Here is a 21446-nt window from a genome sequence, read left to right on the forward strand (position 1 = left end):
TCAGTAGCCAAAATAAGGGACCATGAACAGGAAACAAAACCACTACAGAGAATGGAGTAAGGCAGCTTCCTAGTCTAGCAGACCCAGGAGAAATAGCTCAGCAAGTCACAGCACATTCTGCAGATCAGAGATCCCACAGCAATCAAACTACAGGGTGCTTTCCTTCCTCAGCACTGATGTAGTTGCTACTAGGCTTTGCATAGTGGGGAACAGCTTTATGGAAAGAGATGGGAGATGGTAAGTTTCTTCCTTCTGTGGAGAGGAAGGCAGGCTGGTATAAATCTAACAGAAGGGAGACAGGAGACCAATCTTTGCAGAGCTACTTGCCTGGTATTGGCCCCCTGGTGGTAAATGCCCAATCTCAGAGAGAGAGAGAGAGAGGCAGCTGGAAACTATGTCTCACCAATATGAAAGGGAAGCAAAAAAGCATATTTTTACATACAAAACTTTGAAATGTGGCTCTATCATGGCTTAGCTTTGATTTTGTTCTTCCCAAGGAGCTTAGGAGAGATCAGAGAAAGCAAGATTTCCACACTGCTGTCTTGTTTCTTCACAAATTACTGCCATACAGCTTCCAGAGAAATAATGCTATCAAATCATTTTTCTGGGGGCAATTTTGACCAAATGCTCTTCTTGTACCATCTCAATGCAAATTGAAATTGGTTAGCAGATTCCTGGACAGCACTTGGAAACAAATGCTTGTCTGCATTAATTGCACACAGTGGGTGCCTTGCTCTTGTTACCCTTGGCTGAAACAGGAGTTAGCCTATCAACAACCAAGGAGTCTTTTTTTTTTAACGCAGATTCTGTTTGAACAGTTTACATCGCAGTTGGGCTTTCAGGATCTTTCCAAAGGTTAAAATAACTCATCAGGTAGAAGCATCAGGACATGTTGGTATCTATGAAGAGAATCCTGTATGAAAATGGGGAAGAGACATCCAGCACAGAAATAAAAATTCAGAACAGAAAGTTTCACCTTTCCCAAAAGAGGCAGTAAGACTGTTTTAAGTATTCCCACAAAGGGGCTGCAGGCTTTGTTGCTTATCTCAGAGGGCATACTTCAATGTTCAATTACATTAACAGGAAGTTCTTCCTTTTTTGGTGGTTCTTGTATCTCATCCAAGCTCAGTGACAGTATGGTATGACATGGATAGAAAGAAACACACAGGACACAGCTATAACAAATGCAAACAGGAGAGACAGACTTATGAAGCCTGATAAATTTAATTTACGGTGCTCAGGATACCTTTCACATGGAGCAGCTCTGCATTAGTTTTCAAAAATGAAATACCACTTTAAATGGAACAAACCAACTAAACTTGGTATACAAGCATAAATAAAGTCCATTTGGATTTCCAGCTAAAACCACTGCAAGTCACTGTTCTTCAAGAACCAATAAAATCCATGTCTGTAAGACATGTTTCTTGAGTTGCACCTGTCTTACAGATTGGAAAAGCACACTATTGAGCTTTAGGAATCCTACCTAATCTGAACAAACTTCTAAACTCAGCATTAGGTTGTAGTGATTAAAATTAGTGTCTTCCATTTGGGTTCAGAGACAATTTGATTCTGCCAACACAATCTCTTTTTAAATAGTGATGATTCTTACCACTATTTCACCCACTACCATCATCCTACCAGCACAGATGGAGAAAAAAACTTCGGTATAGCCACTACCATAGTAATTCCTTAAATAGGCAAGATGCTTTCTAACAAAAAAAAAATAAAGCAATATAGATGTAAAAAGGAAATTAAACTGAATTAGCAACTAACCAAGATAAGCAGAATAAGAGCTGGACCACACAACACTATGCAGTGCCTGCCTATCTTGTTAAAGCTCATGTAAGACACAGAACAGCTGCTAACTGTCTAAAGCTGGGTACAGTCTAGACTTTCTATAGGCTTCTCATAAAATCTCTCAGCCATTACAGAAACAGCTGGTGCTATACCAGCTACAGGTTTCTGTTTGTTAACCAAGACAGATTGGAAATCAATCAACAGGTAAGAAGCAAAAGTGCCAGAAAAAGGGTTGATTATCAAACTGAGAGATGAGCAGAAGCAGCATACCTCATTCTATCAGTGGTAGAATGACCATACTCAAAGGTTGTTCAAAAGGTCTCATAAAGTTTTTCTTTGTAACATTGCTCTTCTTTCAAGGCTTAAGAGAGTCACAGGTTCTCTTTATAGATCAAAGCACTTAAGATCTGCAGGCTAAGAGATGATCAATGTGGTCAGATTAACAGAAGTTAGGCAGAGGTCAAGGATCCTCCGTACATGGCCCCCCTCTTTAACCCTGAGCCACAAGTCTGGCTGACATCCCTAAAGCTTTCCTTCCTCAGACATTAGGTCAGGGCCTAGACAGAGCATCAAAGCAGTTCTCAGCGTTTGTATCAGCCTTTTGCCAGCCCAAGGCATATGGATAGGAAGCAGAGTAAGTCAAGGAAAAGCAGAGCTAAAGAGAAGAGAACAACAAGCCTGGGGCTGGATCTTAGGAAAATGGGACACAGCAACATAAATCAGAGTATTGTGCCAACACAACACCCCCTCTGAGCAAACTATGATTGTGCTTTGCTCTCTGGCATGGTGCAGTGGGTGTCCCACAGCAGTCTTGGACACAGCGGGGCAGAGCTGACAAGGAGGGACTGCAGGGTGTTGGCAGCTGTTGACTGGGAGTAAGATCTGCAGCCAGGAAGGGAAAATTCTTCTATTGTTGGATATGTTTGTAGCACTACTTAGCTCATACTAGAAATGCTACCTCTGTATTTCTAAAGTTTTAATGAATCAAGCATTACATGGCAGCATATAAAATGGCAAATTAGGAAAAGTGGAAAAACAGAAATCTCACTATTGATCAAGCTCCTGCCACAAACCTGCAAAGAGAAATTCGACACAGGCTTTAAAATTAGGATTCTTTTGAGACAGCTGCAAACTCGGCCAGGCTTCTAAGATGAAATAGATGTAAAACTGCATATCTTTAGAGACACCAAATGGAGGCACTGAAAATAACACCTAACTGAAATAAAACCAACATTCTCAACAGAAAGGACTGTTTTGCAGTACTTTGTTCAAATTCATGGACATAGAATATGATTTGCCATTAAATTTAATAGAAGGTCACTCACCTAAATTTACCACATTACCTTGGCTTTCCTACTATGACAATTTCCAAATAAAGTCCATTCAATACAACAGCACCGACACTGATATTCATTAATATTTTCAGTCTATCAGCTTCTATAAAGAAAGGGTGAATGTGGTGATTTATAAAATGCAATTACAAGCCCACAGGACATTCTAGAAGTCTCATTTTATTCTGCAGTTTCCCAGGAGATGCCAAAGAAATGGGTTACAAACGGGAATGATTAGCCTGAGACCCTCACTTTTCCTGAAGTATTATGGGACAAGACAAATCACCTCTCACTGCTTTGCTCTCACACTATTCAATAGTTTTTATAAGCTAGGCAGAAGTGGAAAGCAATAATGAGATTTATTCTCCTTCAAAACAAGTTTAATCTGTCTTGTAAAATCCTCAAAACACAATGGATTGCACCAACCAGGGCAACTACTTGGCCACTCTGTGCCTCTTGATAAAGCTGTTTCATGTGACAGAAAGAGGATCTCACACCTACATTTCCACCTCATTTCACACAAGAACTTGGATTGCTGTCAATTTTCTGATGCAAGACAAGTGCAGTGTTGTGAAGAATCATGCCTTTATTTTGTTCTCAAGATTATTTGTTTATATTTAAAATGAGCATACATGCCAGTAACTATTCATTTTTCAATACAAATCAGGTTTGCAGAAACAAATTAAACTTACAGTGATTCCTCTAACAAAATAGTAGAGAGTGCTTTCTTACTGGATAAACTCATTCCCCACTGAGGAAAAGACTGATCCTCAGTAATGTGAGTTAGGTTGCAAAGTACCACTGAAGATGACAGTGGAGAATTGTCACTAGTGGGCTGCCCTTGGGATTGACGCCAGGGCTAGCACTGTTTAACAACTTCATTAATGACCTGGATGATGAGGCAAAGCACACATTCAGCACATTTTCAGGTGAAATAAAACTAGGAGGAGTGGCTGATACCAGATGGTTGTGCCACCATTCAGAAGGATCTGGACAGGCTGGACAACTGCTGCCAACAGGAACCCCATTAAGTTCTACAAACAGAAGTGCAAAGTCCTGCACCCGGTCAGGAACAATCCCATGTATCTCTACACACTGGCAGCTGATGAGCTAGGAGGCAGCTTTGCCAAAAATGACCTTGAGGTCCTGATGACAAGAAGTTGAACATGAGCCACCAATGTACTCTTGCAGAAAAAAAAGCCAACAGTGTGTCCTGGGTTACATTAGCAAGAGCACTGTCAGCTGTTAAAGGGAGGTGATTCTTCCTCACTAATCAGCCCTGGTGAGGACATATCTCTTGTACTCTGTCCAGTACTGGGACTGGACTGGGCTTCCAACTACAAAAATGCCATGGACTTACTGGAGCAAGTCCAGGACAGGGCCAGGAAGATTATAAAGGAGTATCTTTACATAAGGGGATGCTGAGAGAGTTGGGACTGATCAGCCTGGAGAAGGGATGGCTCAGGGTCAGGTAAGATGGCTCTTATTAAAGTGTATCAATAACTGATGGGAAGGAATGAAGAAGAGGGAGCCAGATTCTTCCTAACAGTGTCCATCAACAGGACAAGAAACAATTGGCACAATTTAAACCCCATGCCATTCCATCAAAACACAAAGAAACAGTTTGGATTTTTACTGTGACACAGGTCAAATACTGCAACAGGTTGCCTACAGAGGTTCCGGAGTTTCTATCTGCAGAAATATTCAAAACAAAACTGGACACAGTCTTAGACAACCTACTTTTGCTGACCCTGCTTAAGCAGGAGCTTGGGCTACATGACCTTAAGAGATCCTCTCCAACTTAAACAGCTCTGTGGGCCTGTGAACATGACATAAGGAGTTTGAGAATCTGTGGTGATAACTAAGTCACCACGCTAGGAGCGTGTTTGTGTTTAGTCCTCTGTTCTGCCAGAATTCTTTTTCATAAGCCAATGCATTTGTTTTAGTTATTAAGTATCACAATCTGCCTAATTCAGATCCTGAAGGGACAAGCATATAAGCAATTGAAAGAAATGCTCTTTCCATTCCTCAGCATAATGAGGCATTCTGCTTCCTTCTTTTCCTCTGAAGTGTCTGGTTTGCCAATTTCCAAAATAGAATACAGAATCAGCTGGGTTGCAAGGTTATTTCTTTATGGCACTTTTTATTTAAATGTGTGCATTTACTGTTGAGGAGAACAAAAAAGGAAAAGACATATGGCTTTATGCATGTTTTCTACCACCTTGCAGCCTAATGTATTCAGGTAGGAAAACAAGTCATCCTACAGAGAGAAAAATGAAGAGAAGAAGAGAAAGACACCAAAGGTTGATGCTGTATGTGTAAGTCCAATTATTTATTAAGAGAGTGTGTAAATTTTGCCCGTGGCAAGATTTAATGGGAATAGAGAAGGGGGCTTCACTCCTAAAATAGCTAACTCACGTATTACTGCAACTGACATTTTCATTTTAAAATCAGATGAAGAGCTAAGTGCACAAAACTACAAAGAAATCATAAATATTGTAGAAGTACTAGAAAGAAAAGCCATAAACAATGCAGCATGTCATGGGCTACTGGCTTGTTTTACTGCATCTGTGCTTTGACTGCCTGCACCTGAAAAGTTTATTTATGGCCCATTAGGAAAAGGCATTAAAATTTGTGAGATACCTAACAGGCTGTAATCCAATGCCTATGCCTGAAATATCTAGAAATGGCCCAAGTCTAGCTGTCTCCCTGGTTGAAATGTACACATTCCAACCTTTTACAGCTTCAAAATGCTCCAGGCAGTCCACTTCCCAAAAAGGTTTGTATTTTTCACGTGATTAAAATCACTGGTTTTGGCTATCTCTGAGACCATCACACAGGTATGCTGTAATACAATAACCTAGAAATGCACTACTTATGGTGTTACATCAAAGAAGTAACACAGCATCCATGCCAGAGTCAGCCTTTTCATTGAAATGGAAAGGATAAGAAAGCCCAGGGCTGCAGGACTGAGGCAGAAGATGTAAAATTAAAGCATGAAATAAAGATGAAGGAAGGTCAATGGAAAACTGGATGCCAAGATTTAAGAATCATTGCTATCACTGGCAAATCTTCCAGTGACAATATTGTATCGAAGTTACTTGATTAGCATATCACATTACCTTTCACATTTAATATTAAGTTTGGATGAATGTGGACAGACACCATGGAAAATCAAATTAACAAATTAACAATATAAAAATGGAACTTCTCAGTAAAGCATAAGACCACATGCAAATGTTAAGCGTACCTCAGCTCCCAAACTGAGAGAGATTATTTCATCCTCAAAAGCAGAATGTGTATCAGTATGGGGAGGAATTCCTGTTTTAAAAAAATACAAACAACAAAAAAGTCAATATAATAATAATAATAATAATAACAATAGTAATAGAGTGCTATCTCCATTAGCAAGCCCTATTTTTATGGATGTCCATATGGAAAACTGGGATGTATGGTTGAACAAACCAACCTTATCATAAACAAGGGAATTGCCTTCCATAAGAATTCAGGGCAATTGTCTTATTTACACATCCAGATTAGATGTACACAATTAACTTAGGTGTCTTATATAATCAGTAAAAATACCTACAAGATAGTCCAGGTTAGTCCAAGGCTTCCCTCACTCCTGGATGACTCCAAACGCTCTCCCTGCTGCAGAGAGCAGCTCAATCACTTCACTTTCCTTGTAGGCAGGTCAGCCCTCAGCACTAACAGTTATGGCACATATAACGATTTTGGGCTTTAGTTCATCCACAATCATGTACTTCTTCCTAACTCTCTTCACAGAGGAGTCATCTCAAATCCCTTTATTTCCTAAGCAAATGACTGCATTAAGGGATTCAGCTTCAGCATTAGGACCTAGTATCTCAGGGGCAGGCACTGTTAGGATCAAGTCCTGCCTCTGTTTTGCACTTCCTAGGCAAACACACATCATTGCTAGGCTAAGCCCTGGGTAATACATCTGTCGGTGCGTGTTTGAGTACACACACATAACTGAGAATTGCCAAAAGGACAGTCATTTTTAGTTTTGCCTTTTAGATTTTTCTTTCATATCTGCTAATCAGAAAGAAACTGCCAATCCCCGCAGCTTGTGTCACACATTTTAACACCAAGTGCTAAAACAGCAGTGTGCATGCCACAGCAAGATCTCACCACATGGTGGGGAATGGCAGTCAGCAGTGGAGCAAGGGAGAACAGCAGGCAGCTTGGGGGAACTGCAACTACACTGTCCTCTGATCCACTGCAGGCCTAGGCAGACAGAGTAACTCCTCAACCATCCAAACTGAAACAGTTTTATTTGTTTATTAAAAATTCTACCCAAGTTCATTTGGGACTCTGTAGAGAATTCCTGAGTTAAAAACAATTTTTTTTAACAGTGTCAGTCTGCTCTATAAAGTACCCTTTCTACCTGGCAGATTTTACATCCAGATGTAAATATTCTGAATTCCATTAGTTTCAGTGAAAACAATACAAGTGTTTTATGGGACCAACATTTAATCTGACAGAAAATCAGTGAGACTTGAAAACCAAGGACAGATAAGATACCTGTTTGTTACGGCTCATAACTTTGCCTCAGTACAAAGCACTGAGGTTCTGCCTTAAGAGGCACACTGAAGTCTGTGCAATTCACTGTGCAGCAGGGGAACATCGACAGCTCTCTACACTATCACTGATAATTCAACCGAGGCCACACTGATCTACCCACCTCATTTAAAGTGTCTTATATGTGGCCCTTCCAGCTTAGACACTCATAGCCATAACTCACTAAAGTTTCAGGTATAATTTCCAGTGAAAACATGGCTCAGAACAAAGATGCAGACAGTATTAATCTGACTGCACTTCTGTACTCATTCATATCCTAATGATTTGCACTTAAGAAGGGGTATTTTGCTTTGGGCTTGGGTTTTTGTTTGTTTGATTTTTCAAGAAAACTTGCTTCCATTCTTGATAGAAATCTACAATTCTAACTAATCTCCTCAGATATCCCAGCCAGAAGTACACAACTGCATCAATTTAATTGTGTATTGTCAGATACACAAACAAATAGGATCAGCTTTTCAGACCCTTGTTCAGTAGACATTGTAATAGATGTGAGACATTAATTCTGAGAGTAAAGCCAATGTTCTTTCTTCCTAAGGACAAATGAGATACTCACTCTGGAAAGCAAGCCAGATACTTAACCTTGATGACTAAGCTTAGCAAAAAGTACAGCATGTGATTTATTCCCTAGAAGTGTGATTAGAAGTTTATTTTTCTTCAGAAGCCTCCAGTTTGGGAAAAATTTTAAAAATACAGTAATTCCTTATTACTAAGATAAGGGAACACTGCTTGCATCATACTTAAGACTCCATATATCACATACACTAACATTATATCATATGCGTTAACAGCAAGAGCCATTTCATGGAGACTATATGCACATTACAGGACGCAATACAAGTTTGGCGTAAAAAAATGCACTTAAATAAAAAAAACAAATACGACTACCTATTCCTATATCTCTTTAGTTAGTTTTTAAACTATGTTTTTAGTTAGTTTTTAAACTATGGCCTTGGACTCAAACACCATCATCTTCCGTAACAGTAGTATCAAAGACTGCACTTCTGAACTAAGTTCCCATGTGCGGAAACCAGTATTAAGACTTTAGTTTTGATTCAAAGCATCTCTGGTTACAGAGAAAATACCCTAAGCAAGTGCTTAAATCCTGGCCCTACACCATGTCACAGTTAGATGCTACACTCTTCTGCTTTTTAGGGAAGCTGTACTGGTTTGGCTGGAATGTAGTTCATTTGCTCCACAGTTACCTGTATGGTGCTATGCTTTGGATTTGTGATGAAAACAGTGTACATAATACATGGATGTTTTACCTCTTTCTGAGCAGTGCTTACACAGTATCAAGGTCTTCTATGGTTCTCATGCTTCCCTCCCAGCAAGTCAGCTGGGGGTACAGAAGAAGCTGGGAGGGGAAACAGCTGGGACAACTGACCCCAACTGACCAAAGGAACATTCCATATGATCATATGACACTGTGATTAGTAATAACACTAAGGGTGAAGTTTACCAGGGATGTCATTACTCAGGGACTGGCTGAGCACTGATTGGCCAGTAGCCAAGGAGTATTTTTTGCATCACTTGTTTTCCTTTGTTTTATTTTCTTTTTTTTTAACTTACTAAACTGTCTTGATCTCAACCCATTATCTCAATCCTCACTTTTGTCTTCCAATTCTCTCCTCTACTTCAGTGAGGGGAGTGAGCAAGCAGCTGCATGGTGGTTAGTTACCTACCAGGGTTAAACCACAATGTAAGATAAAGAGCTCACAATTTTTGAGGGACAAATAAACTTACCTTGTCCAGGTTCATACTGATTTACAGTCAGCTGATCAGGCTTATGTTTGATATATCCCTGCTTTAAGCACTTCTCCAAGAATGGGTTGCAAGTTTCAGGAAGACCTAGTTACAGAAACAGAACTGTAAACAAGACAGGACATCTTTTTACAATAAATATAACTGGAAAAATACATAGAAATAGTTTCATATACATGCAAGTCCATCTTTAATAATGATTACTCTGCATCTGCTGCTAACACACAAATCAGAACTGGGGGCCTAGTCTTCAAGTCCAATATATTTTTAAGATCTCAAAATTAGAAACGCCAACTCCTCCAAGGCCTCTGCATTCAGAAGCAGATTAGTCCCTAACAAATGCAAACTGTAGTATCTCTACACATAAATAAAACCACATCAAACCAGAGGCAAAGTTTCCACCAATTACAATAAAAGAGTTGCAGTTAAGAAGCAAAATTATTATGCAGAGAGTCAGTAGTGCAGAGAGCCCTCCAAAAAATTTATTCTCTGGAAATCTGTTACTGAATTAGGTAATATATCACCAAAAAAATCTGCTGAAGTTAAGATGGTCTTGAAACAGGAATGGGGAAGGCATAGTCCTCCACCGAAGCTTTGGTTTGCTATTTTACCTGAGGACTTGATTGAAAAATTCTGCTGAAGGTAACACCAACAAATATGTTACTACTATCCCATCCATGAATCTACTGATTTTTATTTTTGTTTTCCCTCAAGAAGTGTTTATGCTTCTCTCTCACACAAAATAGTCTGTGAGACTAGAAAACAATTCACATATCAATCCTCTTACAATGATATAGCTTCACAGTTAAAATCTTAATATAACCAGAATCCTTCTGTTGCATGCTGCATCCACCCCAGTACACATGCATCACCTTAAACACCTTCAAGTTTTACAGGAATTTAACTCTCCTATTTTACTATTTTTAAATCTAACTCTGTAAGATGACTCACTGGCTTTGCTCTGACTCACAGCTTTCAACTCCAAATAGGAGTTATTGAAACCTTTACAAAATTGCTTTCAGAGCAAAGGAAATTTTATTTCAGTGTGCATCCAACAAGCTTCAAGCTGGCAGAGATAAATATACACAGCAACATACGTCACACCCCCCAAACAAATTAATATGCAATTTGTAACATGCAATTGTTTGATGGAACAAAAAGCTAAAAAGGAATGACAATTACAATCCCAAAAGCCCTATTTGACCAGACCTCAACAAAGGGCAGCAACCTCTGGCTCCAAGTGACTGGACAACAATCTTAAAGCACTCACAATAATTTGGAATGAATCTCAAAACTCAAAGGCACTGTTTGGTGTGTCCTTAAGATACAGCAAGGGCTCTCCTTTAACCAGAATCTCGCAGCCATAATTCAGCTAAGCCTAAAGGCTTTACATAATGGTTCAAACATCAGGGCAAAATAAGTGCAGTTTAATACGGAAGTTCTCACCTCCAGGTAATGGTTTGTCTTTATCAACATTATTGTTATCATAGCGAAACTCATATCCAAAATGCTTTACTCTTCTATGCTTTAAGGTCTTCTGGGCTGTAAAAACACATAATTTTAAAGTTAGACTACATAAAACATTGCAAGCAATTTGCTATGTTTCCCTATTCCATCTGACCTGTTAAGCCTAAACATTCTTTAATTAGCAGTTAAAACAGTGTATGTGACCCTCGTTCTTTGTGGTACACACTTCTGCCTTATTATCTTTTGTATTTCATCAAGCATAACATTCACTGCTGTTTTGAGTCAAAGGGATGGTGTTTTTGTATATGCAAGAAGCAGGGAATACCCATTTTCTTGAGCCATGCTTAATGCACCTTTTTCTTGCCCTGATCTCTGAACTTACACCAGATGAATAACCTAGAGATACTTCAAGACCCTTTGCTTTTATCAATCACCAAGTTACACACTAGATAAGGTCAACATAACTTTTGCATTGCTCCACAGAACAAATTTACACAGCAACTCTGAAATGATTTCCAAGAATTCATTTATTGAAGGATTTAACTCCACAAACTCAAGTGAAAGCACGACAGCATCCAGAACGTATGCCTCACTAAGTTACTTTTTACTTAAAAGAAGACACAGCTCTTGAGATGGACATCAAATTACAAAGTCTTCTGCTTGGCACAAGACACATAAAAAAGACTTTAATTGTCTCTGGATGCAGGTATGTTATTCAAGTAAATCCATTCTAGAATATCAATTCAGACCACTTTCCCTAAGGAGTTGATCAACTGCAGTATAAGACCCAATTCCTAAAACGCTAAGAACAAACACAGGATAATTTCTGACAATACATTTACCAAGATGTAGACTTCCCATAACCTGAAACTGTAGGAAAAAACATCATAAAAGTACAGAATATCTGGATTCCTATAGTTGTGCCCACCATTTTGAGTATCTTCATCTCCTTTCCAGTCAATACTTTCCAACATCTTCCTTTCTTCCTCTGGAGAAATAATCTTTTCAATTACCATTAAGCCTGGAGGCAAGCTTGTAGGAACAGCATTTTGCAAGGAAACTGAGGTATATGAAAAAAAAGAGAATTCTGTCACTGTTTAGAGAAAATAAAACCATGTGTTCCCTATGGGGATATATTTACTTGGTATGAGAATATATTACAGCTGTAGAAATCTTTAACAATACCATGAAGCCCTCATTGTGGTCTTATCTGGAGAATGAGTGATCCCTTTTTGTCATGCCAAAACAGGGTAAGGCCCAAGTTTTGCATCATTCAAGCACTTTCTAAAAATTTTACTGCATAAGATGAACAACACTTTACACTATTTAAACACAAAACCGCTTGTGCTTTTCCTGTCAAAATAATGGTAAACAGAATTTCCCAATCACTTCAAGGTTCTACCCGAATTTCATTTTAATTTTGTAGAACTTTAGCGATTTACCATATCAGCAGATTGCTTCCACAGAGAGTACTCTGTAATCAAATATGTACAAATACAGAGTACAAAACAACACCCAGGTGAAACATCACTGACATTGGGACATTCAGTTTGCTATCCTTAGAGGTCAAAAAAATCTGTTTGCTGGCAGAATGTACAGACCAACACTAGGAAACCTTTTTGCTAGACACTATGAAAGCTCACAGAAAGAGCAACAGATCTTGTATTAAATAGCTTATAATCAGTCAAAAAAAAAATCTTGGGGATAAGGGGAAAAAAAAGACAGAAATTCCATTCTGCATATTTTTCTTCTTGAAGCTGAGCTAGAGATTGCAAGACTAAGGTGACACAAGAAATCCAATGAACTGTCTGGAGATTCTCCAGGTTCTTTAACCACAAAACCTTCACGTGCAGTATTGAATGGTCAGGAAATTACTCAAATCTTTTTTTCCCTTTTGCTTCCAAGTAATAGAGTTGAAATTAGAGTATCCTATAATAAAATACAAGGAGCAAAGATTATTTTCTGTCCTGCATCTCAGATTCTAGCTTTCATTCTCTGTGTTTACTTATAAAAACTAGTGTGCTTTCACCTATATTTACAACCCAGGAAGTAAAAGCAAAGGAGAGCAGTGTGCAGGAAGCTGGATATATAGGAGAGCAGAAAAACTGTACCTTTTTCCACAAAATTAATATATAGAACAATGTTTTGGTCACAGTCTTCCAGTGTTACTTCCTTTCCATTAAGGGCATTAAAGGCTTTCTTGGCTTCTTCTGTTGTCCTATATTTCACAAATGAATATGGTTTATTTGGTGGCATTAAGAGTGTTTCCATTGCTCCATATTCTTCTAGTATCCTGAGCAATTGCTGTCTACTCATTCCATTACCAAGACCAGCATTGGCAATAACCAGGCTCTAATTGAAAAAGAATTAAAAAAAAAAAAAGAGAATTAGTGATTATTGTTGGTTCATTTAAAACTAACATTTTACCAAGAGAACAGCACTATAAATAAAATTTAAATCCATGAGCATTCTTTTATGTATTCTGCACAAGATACTTACATTCCCATGAGCTTGCCCAGCACACAGTCTGGCTGAAAGCCTTGCAACCTCTACTAGAAACATCTCAGTTAATGCAGGAGAGGCCTGCGTGTGAAGGACATGCAGAGGTTCAAACCACTCCTTTCACTTAATCTACAAAGACCCCACTACACAACTGCTGCAGAACATGCAGCAACTGATGATGCAATTTGGAGATAATCAGACTCTTGCACAAAGCCTGGAAGCATTTTCTGTATTCCTGACACAAGTTTACCACTAGCACTACGATTTTCTTTCATATATCACTTATTCAAATGTTCTGTCACCAATAAGGACCTTGCTGGACCCCAGAATTACTCTTTGGATAGATTAGATGGATAATTTGGTACCTGGAACAGTTTCAAGGGGAACAAGTCCCAAATTACAGATCCACTTCCAAGCAACACAAGAAAAACTCAGTCTTTGTTCTAAAGAGTTTACAACATAAACAAGATTGCTGAGTCATTAGCATCTGTCCATGTGGTGTGAAATCTGAGTGAAAATTAAACTAAATTTGATTACAAAAATGTGTAAAGATCTAACTGATTTTTCTACACTTGAATGGGAAGAATTTGCAGGATCAGGATGAACAACCATAGAGTAAATGACACTGCGCTACAGTGTTTCAAGCCATTTGTATTTCTTCATAAATGAGAGAGAGAAATTAGAAACTCTGACTTCTGTGTCTGCAAATTCCTGTCACTTTTTGCTACATCAGTATCTGTGAGGTCATTCTCTGATCTGCTATAACTCTGCTGTGGCAGAACACTACAAATCAAAAATCTGAATAGCTTTCTGTTAGGTCGCTTTTCTGCAAGGAAAGAGAGAAAGCTGTCCCCATTTCAACAGCTGCAATTCAGCCAACCAGTTCAACTCCCACAGAACCACAGCCTTAATTTATTTAGGGGAAGAAAACAAAATGGAAAAGAGTTCCAATATCGACATGTTTTTAACAGGGAGTTTAGATGAGACAAATTACACTGGAGAGAGAAGTACAGAGGACAGAAAGGTACAAAAGTTAAAAGCCTGAGAAAATAAAAAAGAAACCACAGAGACAGAGAAGAAAAGTTTATCTACTTCAATAGCATTTCCAATGCTTCCTCCTCCTCAACCCAAGCAACTACTGTTTCAGGTTAAAAAAACCTTATCCAAAGGCCATCAAAGTCTCTCCATAGGCACTGAACTGCTGATGTAGAGTTCTGCTTTGAAATCAAAGAAGCACAGAAAACCATCAGTCTCGGGAAGTGCATTTGGAAGAACTGCATTTTACACAAGACACATGTGAGAACAGAACACAGATAAGCAGCATTCTAACACTACCATCAAAATCACAACTACCAGTCACCTGTGTGGCATGGGAGACACACTCTATGCCCTCATGTCTCATCAGTGTATGTTGAGCTCTGACCTGCTTCCTCAGTACCTTCTTCTTCATTTTATGGACTTTCAAATGATCTTCAGTGGTTTTAGCTTCCATGCTGGTGTTCTGGAAAGCAGAAATAACAACACACAGTGAGTGTGCAGCTTGAAAAGGATCTCTCCCAAAAATAAAGCTTTAAAAGATTGCTATGATGCTTGATTTCATTTTCCCATTTTTCGCTTCCTCTTCACTCCTTTATTCACATTCACAGTATTACTACATCCATTTGTGGGTTTTAACCTGTCTGCCCCTCCTGTTTTCACACAGTAGTTTCAGCTAATTTCCTTTTCTCTACTGTCTCTCCAGAGCAGAACATGAGAAAAAAATTATGTGTGGAACTGCCATGAGACTTGTATTGTCTCAGCTTCTCAGTTATTCTCATGCCTCACCCAATGCTTGAGTTGGAGATGAAATGTTTGGCTCCTTTTTCCTAATTGCAACGAAGTATGGCATTTGGCCAAACTTGCCTTTCTTGAGAGTAGAAAAATGTGTCCAATACTTAGATGTCGGATGCTCCACACTTCATTCACCACATCTCCCAAGGCCAAACTTAATGCAAATCACATTCCTGTCATGAGAAGGAACAGAAACCTGTGTACATATAAATATATATCTATATTAACTACTGAATTTCATGGCAACACAGCATTTACCAACCAGTGAGTACTTAAGGGTCACTGGCATTCTCCAGGTTTTGCTGCATCTTTTGCTGCTTTTGGTCTAACACTATATTGAGATCATACAGCACCTTCCCTCATCTCTCTGAGCTTACATTCTTTTCCTTTCTTTATTCTACTTCATTCAAATCCAAGGGAAGAGTCCAGACCTCATGTAAGATTATGACAAAGCTCCCAGACACTGATGCAGCTTGACTTTGACTTCATCTTTCCCTACAACATAACCCCTTACCTGTATCTTAGAGGTATCTTCTCTTCTTTCCTATAAATCCTCCTAAAAGTATAGCTGGACAGTCCAACTGCAGTTGTCTGTCCTATTCCATTATTTTATCATCATCAACGTGACACAATCCTTCCATCTTCTCTTCATGTCAAAAAATGGTTTTGTTTCAGTTATTTTTAAGGAAAAAACTGAAACAAAAGTAGGTCAATCACCCCATATGTAATTATTTAACTGTGTCAACTGCCCCAGAAGTCACTCATCCACTTGCATGCCTTCAGGCTTGCATGACTGCAGAGCTGCTTCCCAATACCTTAACTGCAGACACAATCACGATAATATGACAACGTACCACAAAAAATGGTAAAGGTAAAAAATCCCTCATATTAGTATTCATTGCAACTTTGTATTGAATGACTTAGCAAAAATTTTGTTTTAAACAAGCACTAATACGCTACTAAAATTGTTATAAAATATTGAAGTGTTACACAGGAGCTGTAAGTATGTATTCCCTGTGATTGCTGCAGCATTACTATCATCAACCTGCACAACTTTTAACCGCGCTGCAAGAGAAAAATCTTTAAAGAGAATCAGAATGACAAAAGCGCTCTGTGGAAATAAAAGATTCTAATTCTCCAAAAAGGAGCAGAGTAAATGCTGCCAAAGAAGACTCAGTCTTTTGCCCTTCCTTTCCACTTACTGGTTCATCCTCCTACCATTCCTCTTCCATTCTCAAACACGATTTTATAGTGGTCTTAAATGAATTGAAACACTTGTCAACAACAATTTCAAGCAAACATAGCAAGATACTGGCATGGTAGGCACCAATAATTCTCTCCTGATACAGTTTCAGATGCCTGCTATCAAGTTTGAGGTGTCACATGCATGGCTGTAACAGTTTGAACCCTGACTTCCTGGCATTATGCAAGTTTTTACACATATCTGACCACATAAAGGTCATATTTATATCCGAGCCTGACCAAAAAAACCCCAAAAAACAAAAGACACGGAATAAATTACTCAGCACTGAAATCCATCCTATCACCATTAGATTCTTGACATTTCCCAGGATCTCCTAGAGAGAATTCAAGCACAGCCATGCTCACATGCAATGGAGGCAAAATGCATGAGAATAAAATCTCACAAACAGCAAAACTGAAACAGGGCAGAGTTTCAGAAAAAGGAGAGGACTACTAAAATAATTATTTCACATGACTTCAGAAATGAAGGGTAGAGGCTGAGAAGATCAATGGGTTATAGAATCAATCTTGATCTCTGCAAAATTATTTTTATTACAGATTTGTTAGGAACTGTCTGGCATTTCCCTTCAAAGCAACGGTGCTCATAAAGTTTAAGCTCATAAAGCTCAAAATGTTTTTGCCTATTTTATACTCTGATTTTTTCCCTTCCCTTCCTGAATCTCTTGGTACTTTCTTAAATAATCATTTTACTTTCCTGATGGCAGACCTGCAAACAGGCCACAGCTCATTCTTTGAAAATAACATGCTTCCTTCTAAAGAAAAATAGCTCAAAATAGTTCAAAATATTCTTCACTTAATCAACAGTGTTTTACACACAGAGAGCAATGGTAATCTTAACCTTCATTAGTTAAATAATGAACAAGAAATTTCAAACTTGATTAAACCAAAAAAAGCACAGTGAGAGACACACACACACACAAACAAAACCAAAAAACCAACACCCAAAAGCATAAGATAATTAGAAGGCTAGGTACCTGGGAGGGGAAAAATAAAAGTCTCATGAGAAGAAGAACAAAAAGTTTTCATCAAGTAAATTCTTCTAAGTGCATCTAACAGGTTACCCTTACCAAGATTCAGCTGATTTGCAGGCTCCTTCAGCAAGCCTACTGTGACCAAGCTGTGCAATTAAAAGATTTCATAGAATCAAAAAATCATTTAGGTTAAAAAAGACCTGTAAGATTGAGTTTAGCTGTTAATCCAGGACTGCCAAGCCCACCACTAAACTCTAGGTCCCTAAGCATCACCATCTACACAATTTCGTCCAAAAGGCTTGGCCTGCTCAACTTTATTTGCCACACACAGGTGAACAGAGGTCCACATCTTTACAGCCTACACATGTGCAGGCTCCTCTAGGGGGGGTGTCAGGCCGTCCCAAACTACTTCACAGAAAAGTGATGAGTTTACAGAAAGCAAGCAAAAATATAGCACAGGTTAATACTTTGGAAACAGGGAAAGTGGGCTTCTGATGGAAAAGCGTGGAGGCAATGCACATCATCCATACCACTGAGACCACTGTCATGCAGCCTGCAGAACAGAGGACTTCAAACTGAAAAGGGCAGGCCTCTCCCATAACATCTACACCTCTACATACTGGAAGACTTCATCTGCTCTCCAGGGAAAGCAGTTCTGAGTTTAGTCAGGCCTTTAGTCAGGTCCTCACAAACTCCCACATTCTCCAGGCAAAAGCAAGTAAGGCATGCCACAATATTCGTCAAACCAGCACAGAAACTGAAGCTGAAAGGCTACTTTCTATTCTTTCATAACCACTGAACTAAACTGAACAAGGGACAGATGAGGTGTGATTCAGCTGTCTAAAGAGCATGTAACACTGGCAGAGATGACCTACCCCACAACACTCAGCCTTTCACCTGCTGCTCAAGAAGCTGAAGACCTTCCTGATGTGCTGTGTCATGCTTGCCAGCACCACCCTGGTGCCTCCAGCTCCTGAAGGCATCTCAAACAGTACTGCCTGCATAGCTGAGACAGCAGAATATTCCCTTGGTGTCTGTCTGAACGGGGTCTAAACTCTCTCGTCTGTTGCATCACTGCAGGAGGCTCAATTCGGCAGACACAGAAACCAACAGTCTGCCCTGATTGCTGAATAAAGGAGTCACACTCAACTGTATAGAAGTAGGAAAGTTCATTTGCTAGGATCTCACACCTCCTTTAGAAAGGCCAACACGACTACAGAAGAAAAAGGGATAATCCACTGCTGCATTCACTACTGTTACCACCTACTTTTACAACATGTATTTTTAAAAAGTAGCTCCTGAAAATACACACTGAAAACGGCTTCCTCTTGCAACGCGAGTTCAGGTTATAGCAGGTCACAAAATGGCCTGAAATTACTACAAAGGTTAATGTAAAGCTTTAAAGCAACGCAGGAAACTTACCTGCCGTAAAAGCCGCTTCTGAAAACGAAAGCACCTGGTGGCCAGGCAGAGCTGAGCGGCGGCTGTCGGCAGAGGGAGCGCCACGATCAGGGATAAGTTTGGCTCTTTGTTACTCAGTTTTGGCTTGGTTTTGTGTGGCAGACACGCCACCACAAACGTACAAGGACGCTGTATACACATAGACATCTGTGAAAAAAAAATACATTCAGGAGGCCCGAAGGTGAGATTTAAGAGCTCCAGCACTGGCCAAATGCGCCTGAAGGCGCCGGCACATCCAGGCACCAGCACGTCCCCGCGGCTATCCTGTCCCACCTCTGCCAGGGACAGCCAGCACCGAACCTCCCACCGACACTCCCGCAAACCCGCGGGCTCTGGGCAGTCGCTACAAACAGCAACGATAATAGGAATGTGCCTTAGAATCACAGAATTTTAAGAGTTTGAATAGACCTTAAAGATCAACCACTCCCAAACCCCGTGCCATGGGCAGCGGCGCGTCCTACTAGACCAGGTTTCTCAAGGCCTTGAACGCTGCCAGGATCGCGGCATCCACAACCTCCCTGTGTAACTTGTGCCAGGGCCTCACCACCCTTACGGCAGGGTCCGTTCCGCTTTGCCCTGAGTAAACACGGGGGAGGCTGTAAAAGCTGTGAGGCAGACGTAGGGACTGACTTGGCCTTCTCCCCCTTACACCACCTCGTCCTGACAGGGACAGAGCCGGAGCCGCGGCCAGGCCGCCGCAGGCTCTGCTCCCCGCACAGGGCGGCACGGCGGGCAGGGGAGCCAGCGGCAGAGGCCACCTCCGCTCCCGCCGCCCCCGCGGCTCCCCGTCCCGAGCAGGAGCCGGGCGAGGCCCAGGCACTGCAGCCCCGGCCCGGCGGGCGCGTTACCTGCAGGAGGCGGCCATGTCGGGGCGGGCACCCGGCACCAGCGCCGCCCCCGCCGCGCCGGCATGGCACCGCCCTGCCCCGCTGCCCGCGGAGCGCTGGCCTGCGGGGGAAATTGACGAGGAAATTGACGTGTGTCGCTTTGTCACAGATCAAGGAAGCCAAGCTTTGAGGTTCAGCAAGACCAAGCCCCGGGTTCTGCACTTGCGTCTCAGCAACCCCAGGCAGCGCCACAGGCTGGGGGAAGAGTGGCTGGGAAGGACCTGGGGGTGCTGGTCAACAGCAGCTGAACATGATCCAGCTGTGCCCAGGTGGCCAAGAAGGCCAATGGCATCCTGGCCTGGATCAGCCATGGTGTGGCCAGCAGGACCAGGGCAGTGACCGTCCCCCTGTACTCGGCACTGCTGAGGCCACACCTCCAATCCTGTGTTCAGTTCTGGGCCCCTCACTGCCAGAAAGACATTGAGGGGCTGGAGCGTGTCCAGAGAAGGGCACCGGAGCTGGGGAAGGGTCTGGAGCACAAGTCCTGTGAGGAGCAGCTGAGGGAGCTGGGGGTGTTTAGCCTGGAGAAAAGGAGGCTCAGGGGACTTTATCAGTCTCTACAGCTGCCTGAAAGGAGGGTGTAGCCAGGTGGGGGCTGACCTCTTCTTCCAGGTAACAAGTGGCATAGGCTTAAGCTGCAGGAGGTTCAGGTTGGACATTAGGAGTAATTTCTTCCTGGAAAGGGTGATTAGATCTTGGAATAGACTGCCCAGGGAGGTGGTAGAGTCACTGTCCCTGGAGATATTTAGGAAAAGACTGGACGTGGCGCTTAATGCCATGGCCTATTTGACATGGTGATGTTGGGTCAAAGGCTGGACTTGATAATCTCCAAAGGTCTTTTCCAACCTAACTGACTCTCTGATTTGCTGGCAGCAGCCAGTGCTGTGTGTCAAGATTTCCCAGTGACCAGGCCAGGGTTCTCCCGTGGTATGCAGCCGTGTCCTGGGGAGAGGGACATCCATGCTGGGTGGATGCAGGGCAGTCAGTGTGGCAAGGGGAAGGGAGTGAGCAACCCCCTACAACTACTTTCCATGGGCACACGCTTACTGTCACGGTGCCACCTCCTGTTCCTGCTTACTCCATGCTTCCCAACTCCACTTGCCAGCAGGCCCTCCCTGTGCCACCTTTTCTCCAAGTGGAGCCAGCTCCTTGTCATCCTTTTCTCCATCCATGGAGTGTCCCTCTGACTTCACACAGAACAAGTGCAATGCTTTAACCCCCACATGCAGTGGGGCACCATCCCTCAGTCCCACACCTCCCTCCACTCCTTCATTGGAACCTCCTCCAGCGCAGAGGATCCAAAACCAGGTGGGGGAAGCCACATCCACACTGCACGTTAAAGACAGCTTCCACCAGGCCAGGATGGATTAAAGACAGCATCATGGCTTCTCCCAGGCCTTGGTGCTCACCAGAAGAGACCATCCCCTGGACAAGCCACCATTACAGCCAGCACTGATCACATTACCTTTGGCACGTCGCTAGAGATGAAGATAAAACCATGCCAGTCCAGGCAAGGTCATGTGAAGACCGAGCCTCTGGTTGTACATAAATATTCCACTGCACCACTCTTGACC

At 41.4% G+C, this 21446-nt stretch overlaps 1 protein-coding gene across 5 annotated transcripts in view; it reads right to left on the reverse strand.

The window, feature by feature from the left end:
- The window catches only part of ALKBH8 (alkB homolog 8, tRNA methyltransferase), a 44755-nt gene extending 24848 nt beyond the window's left edge, over positions 1-19907 (reverse strand). Inside the window, exons 1-8 of one of the 5 annotated variants that reach the window (XM_032099302.1) lie at positions 19834-19907; positions 18947-19132; positions 14884-14961; positions 13070-13310; positions 11887-12018; positions 10938-11033; positions 9474-9578; positions 6379-6449 (exon numbers count right to left, since the gene is read on the reverse strand). In XM_032099302.1, the coding sequence (XP_031955193.1) occupies positions 6379-6449; positions 9474-9578; positions 10938-11033; positions 11887-12018; positions 13070-13310; positions 14884-14961; positions 18947-19132 (909 nt within the window). In that variant the 5' untranslated portion in view covers positions 19834-19907. Of the gene's footprint in view, positions 1-6378; positions 6450-9473; positions 9579-10937; positions 11034-11886; positions 12019-13069; positions 13311-14820; positions 14962-15362; positions 15487-18946; positions 19133-19833 lie in introns of those variants that run through there. The other 4 variants (XM_032099301.1, XM_032099305.1, XM_032099303.1 and 1 more) reach the window with 4 other exon arrangements.
- Positions 19908-21446: the final 1539 nt, after the last annotated feature.

This window comes from Corvus moneduloides, chromosome 2, assembly GCF_009650955.1.
Source record: "Corvus moneduloides isolate bCorMon1 chromosome 2, bCorMon1.pri, whole genome shotgun sequence".
NCBI lineage: Eukaryota > Metazoa > Chordata > Aves > Passeriformes > Corvidae > Corvus > Corvus moneduloides.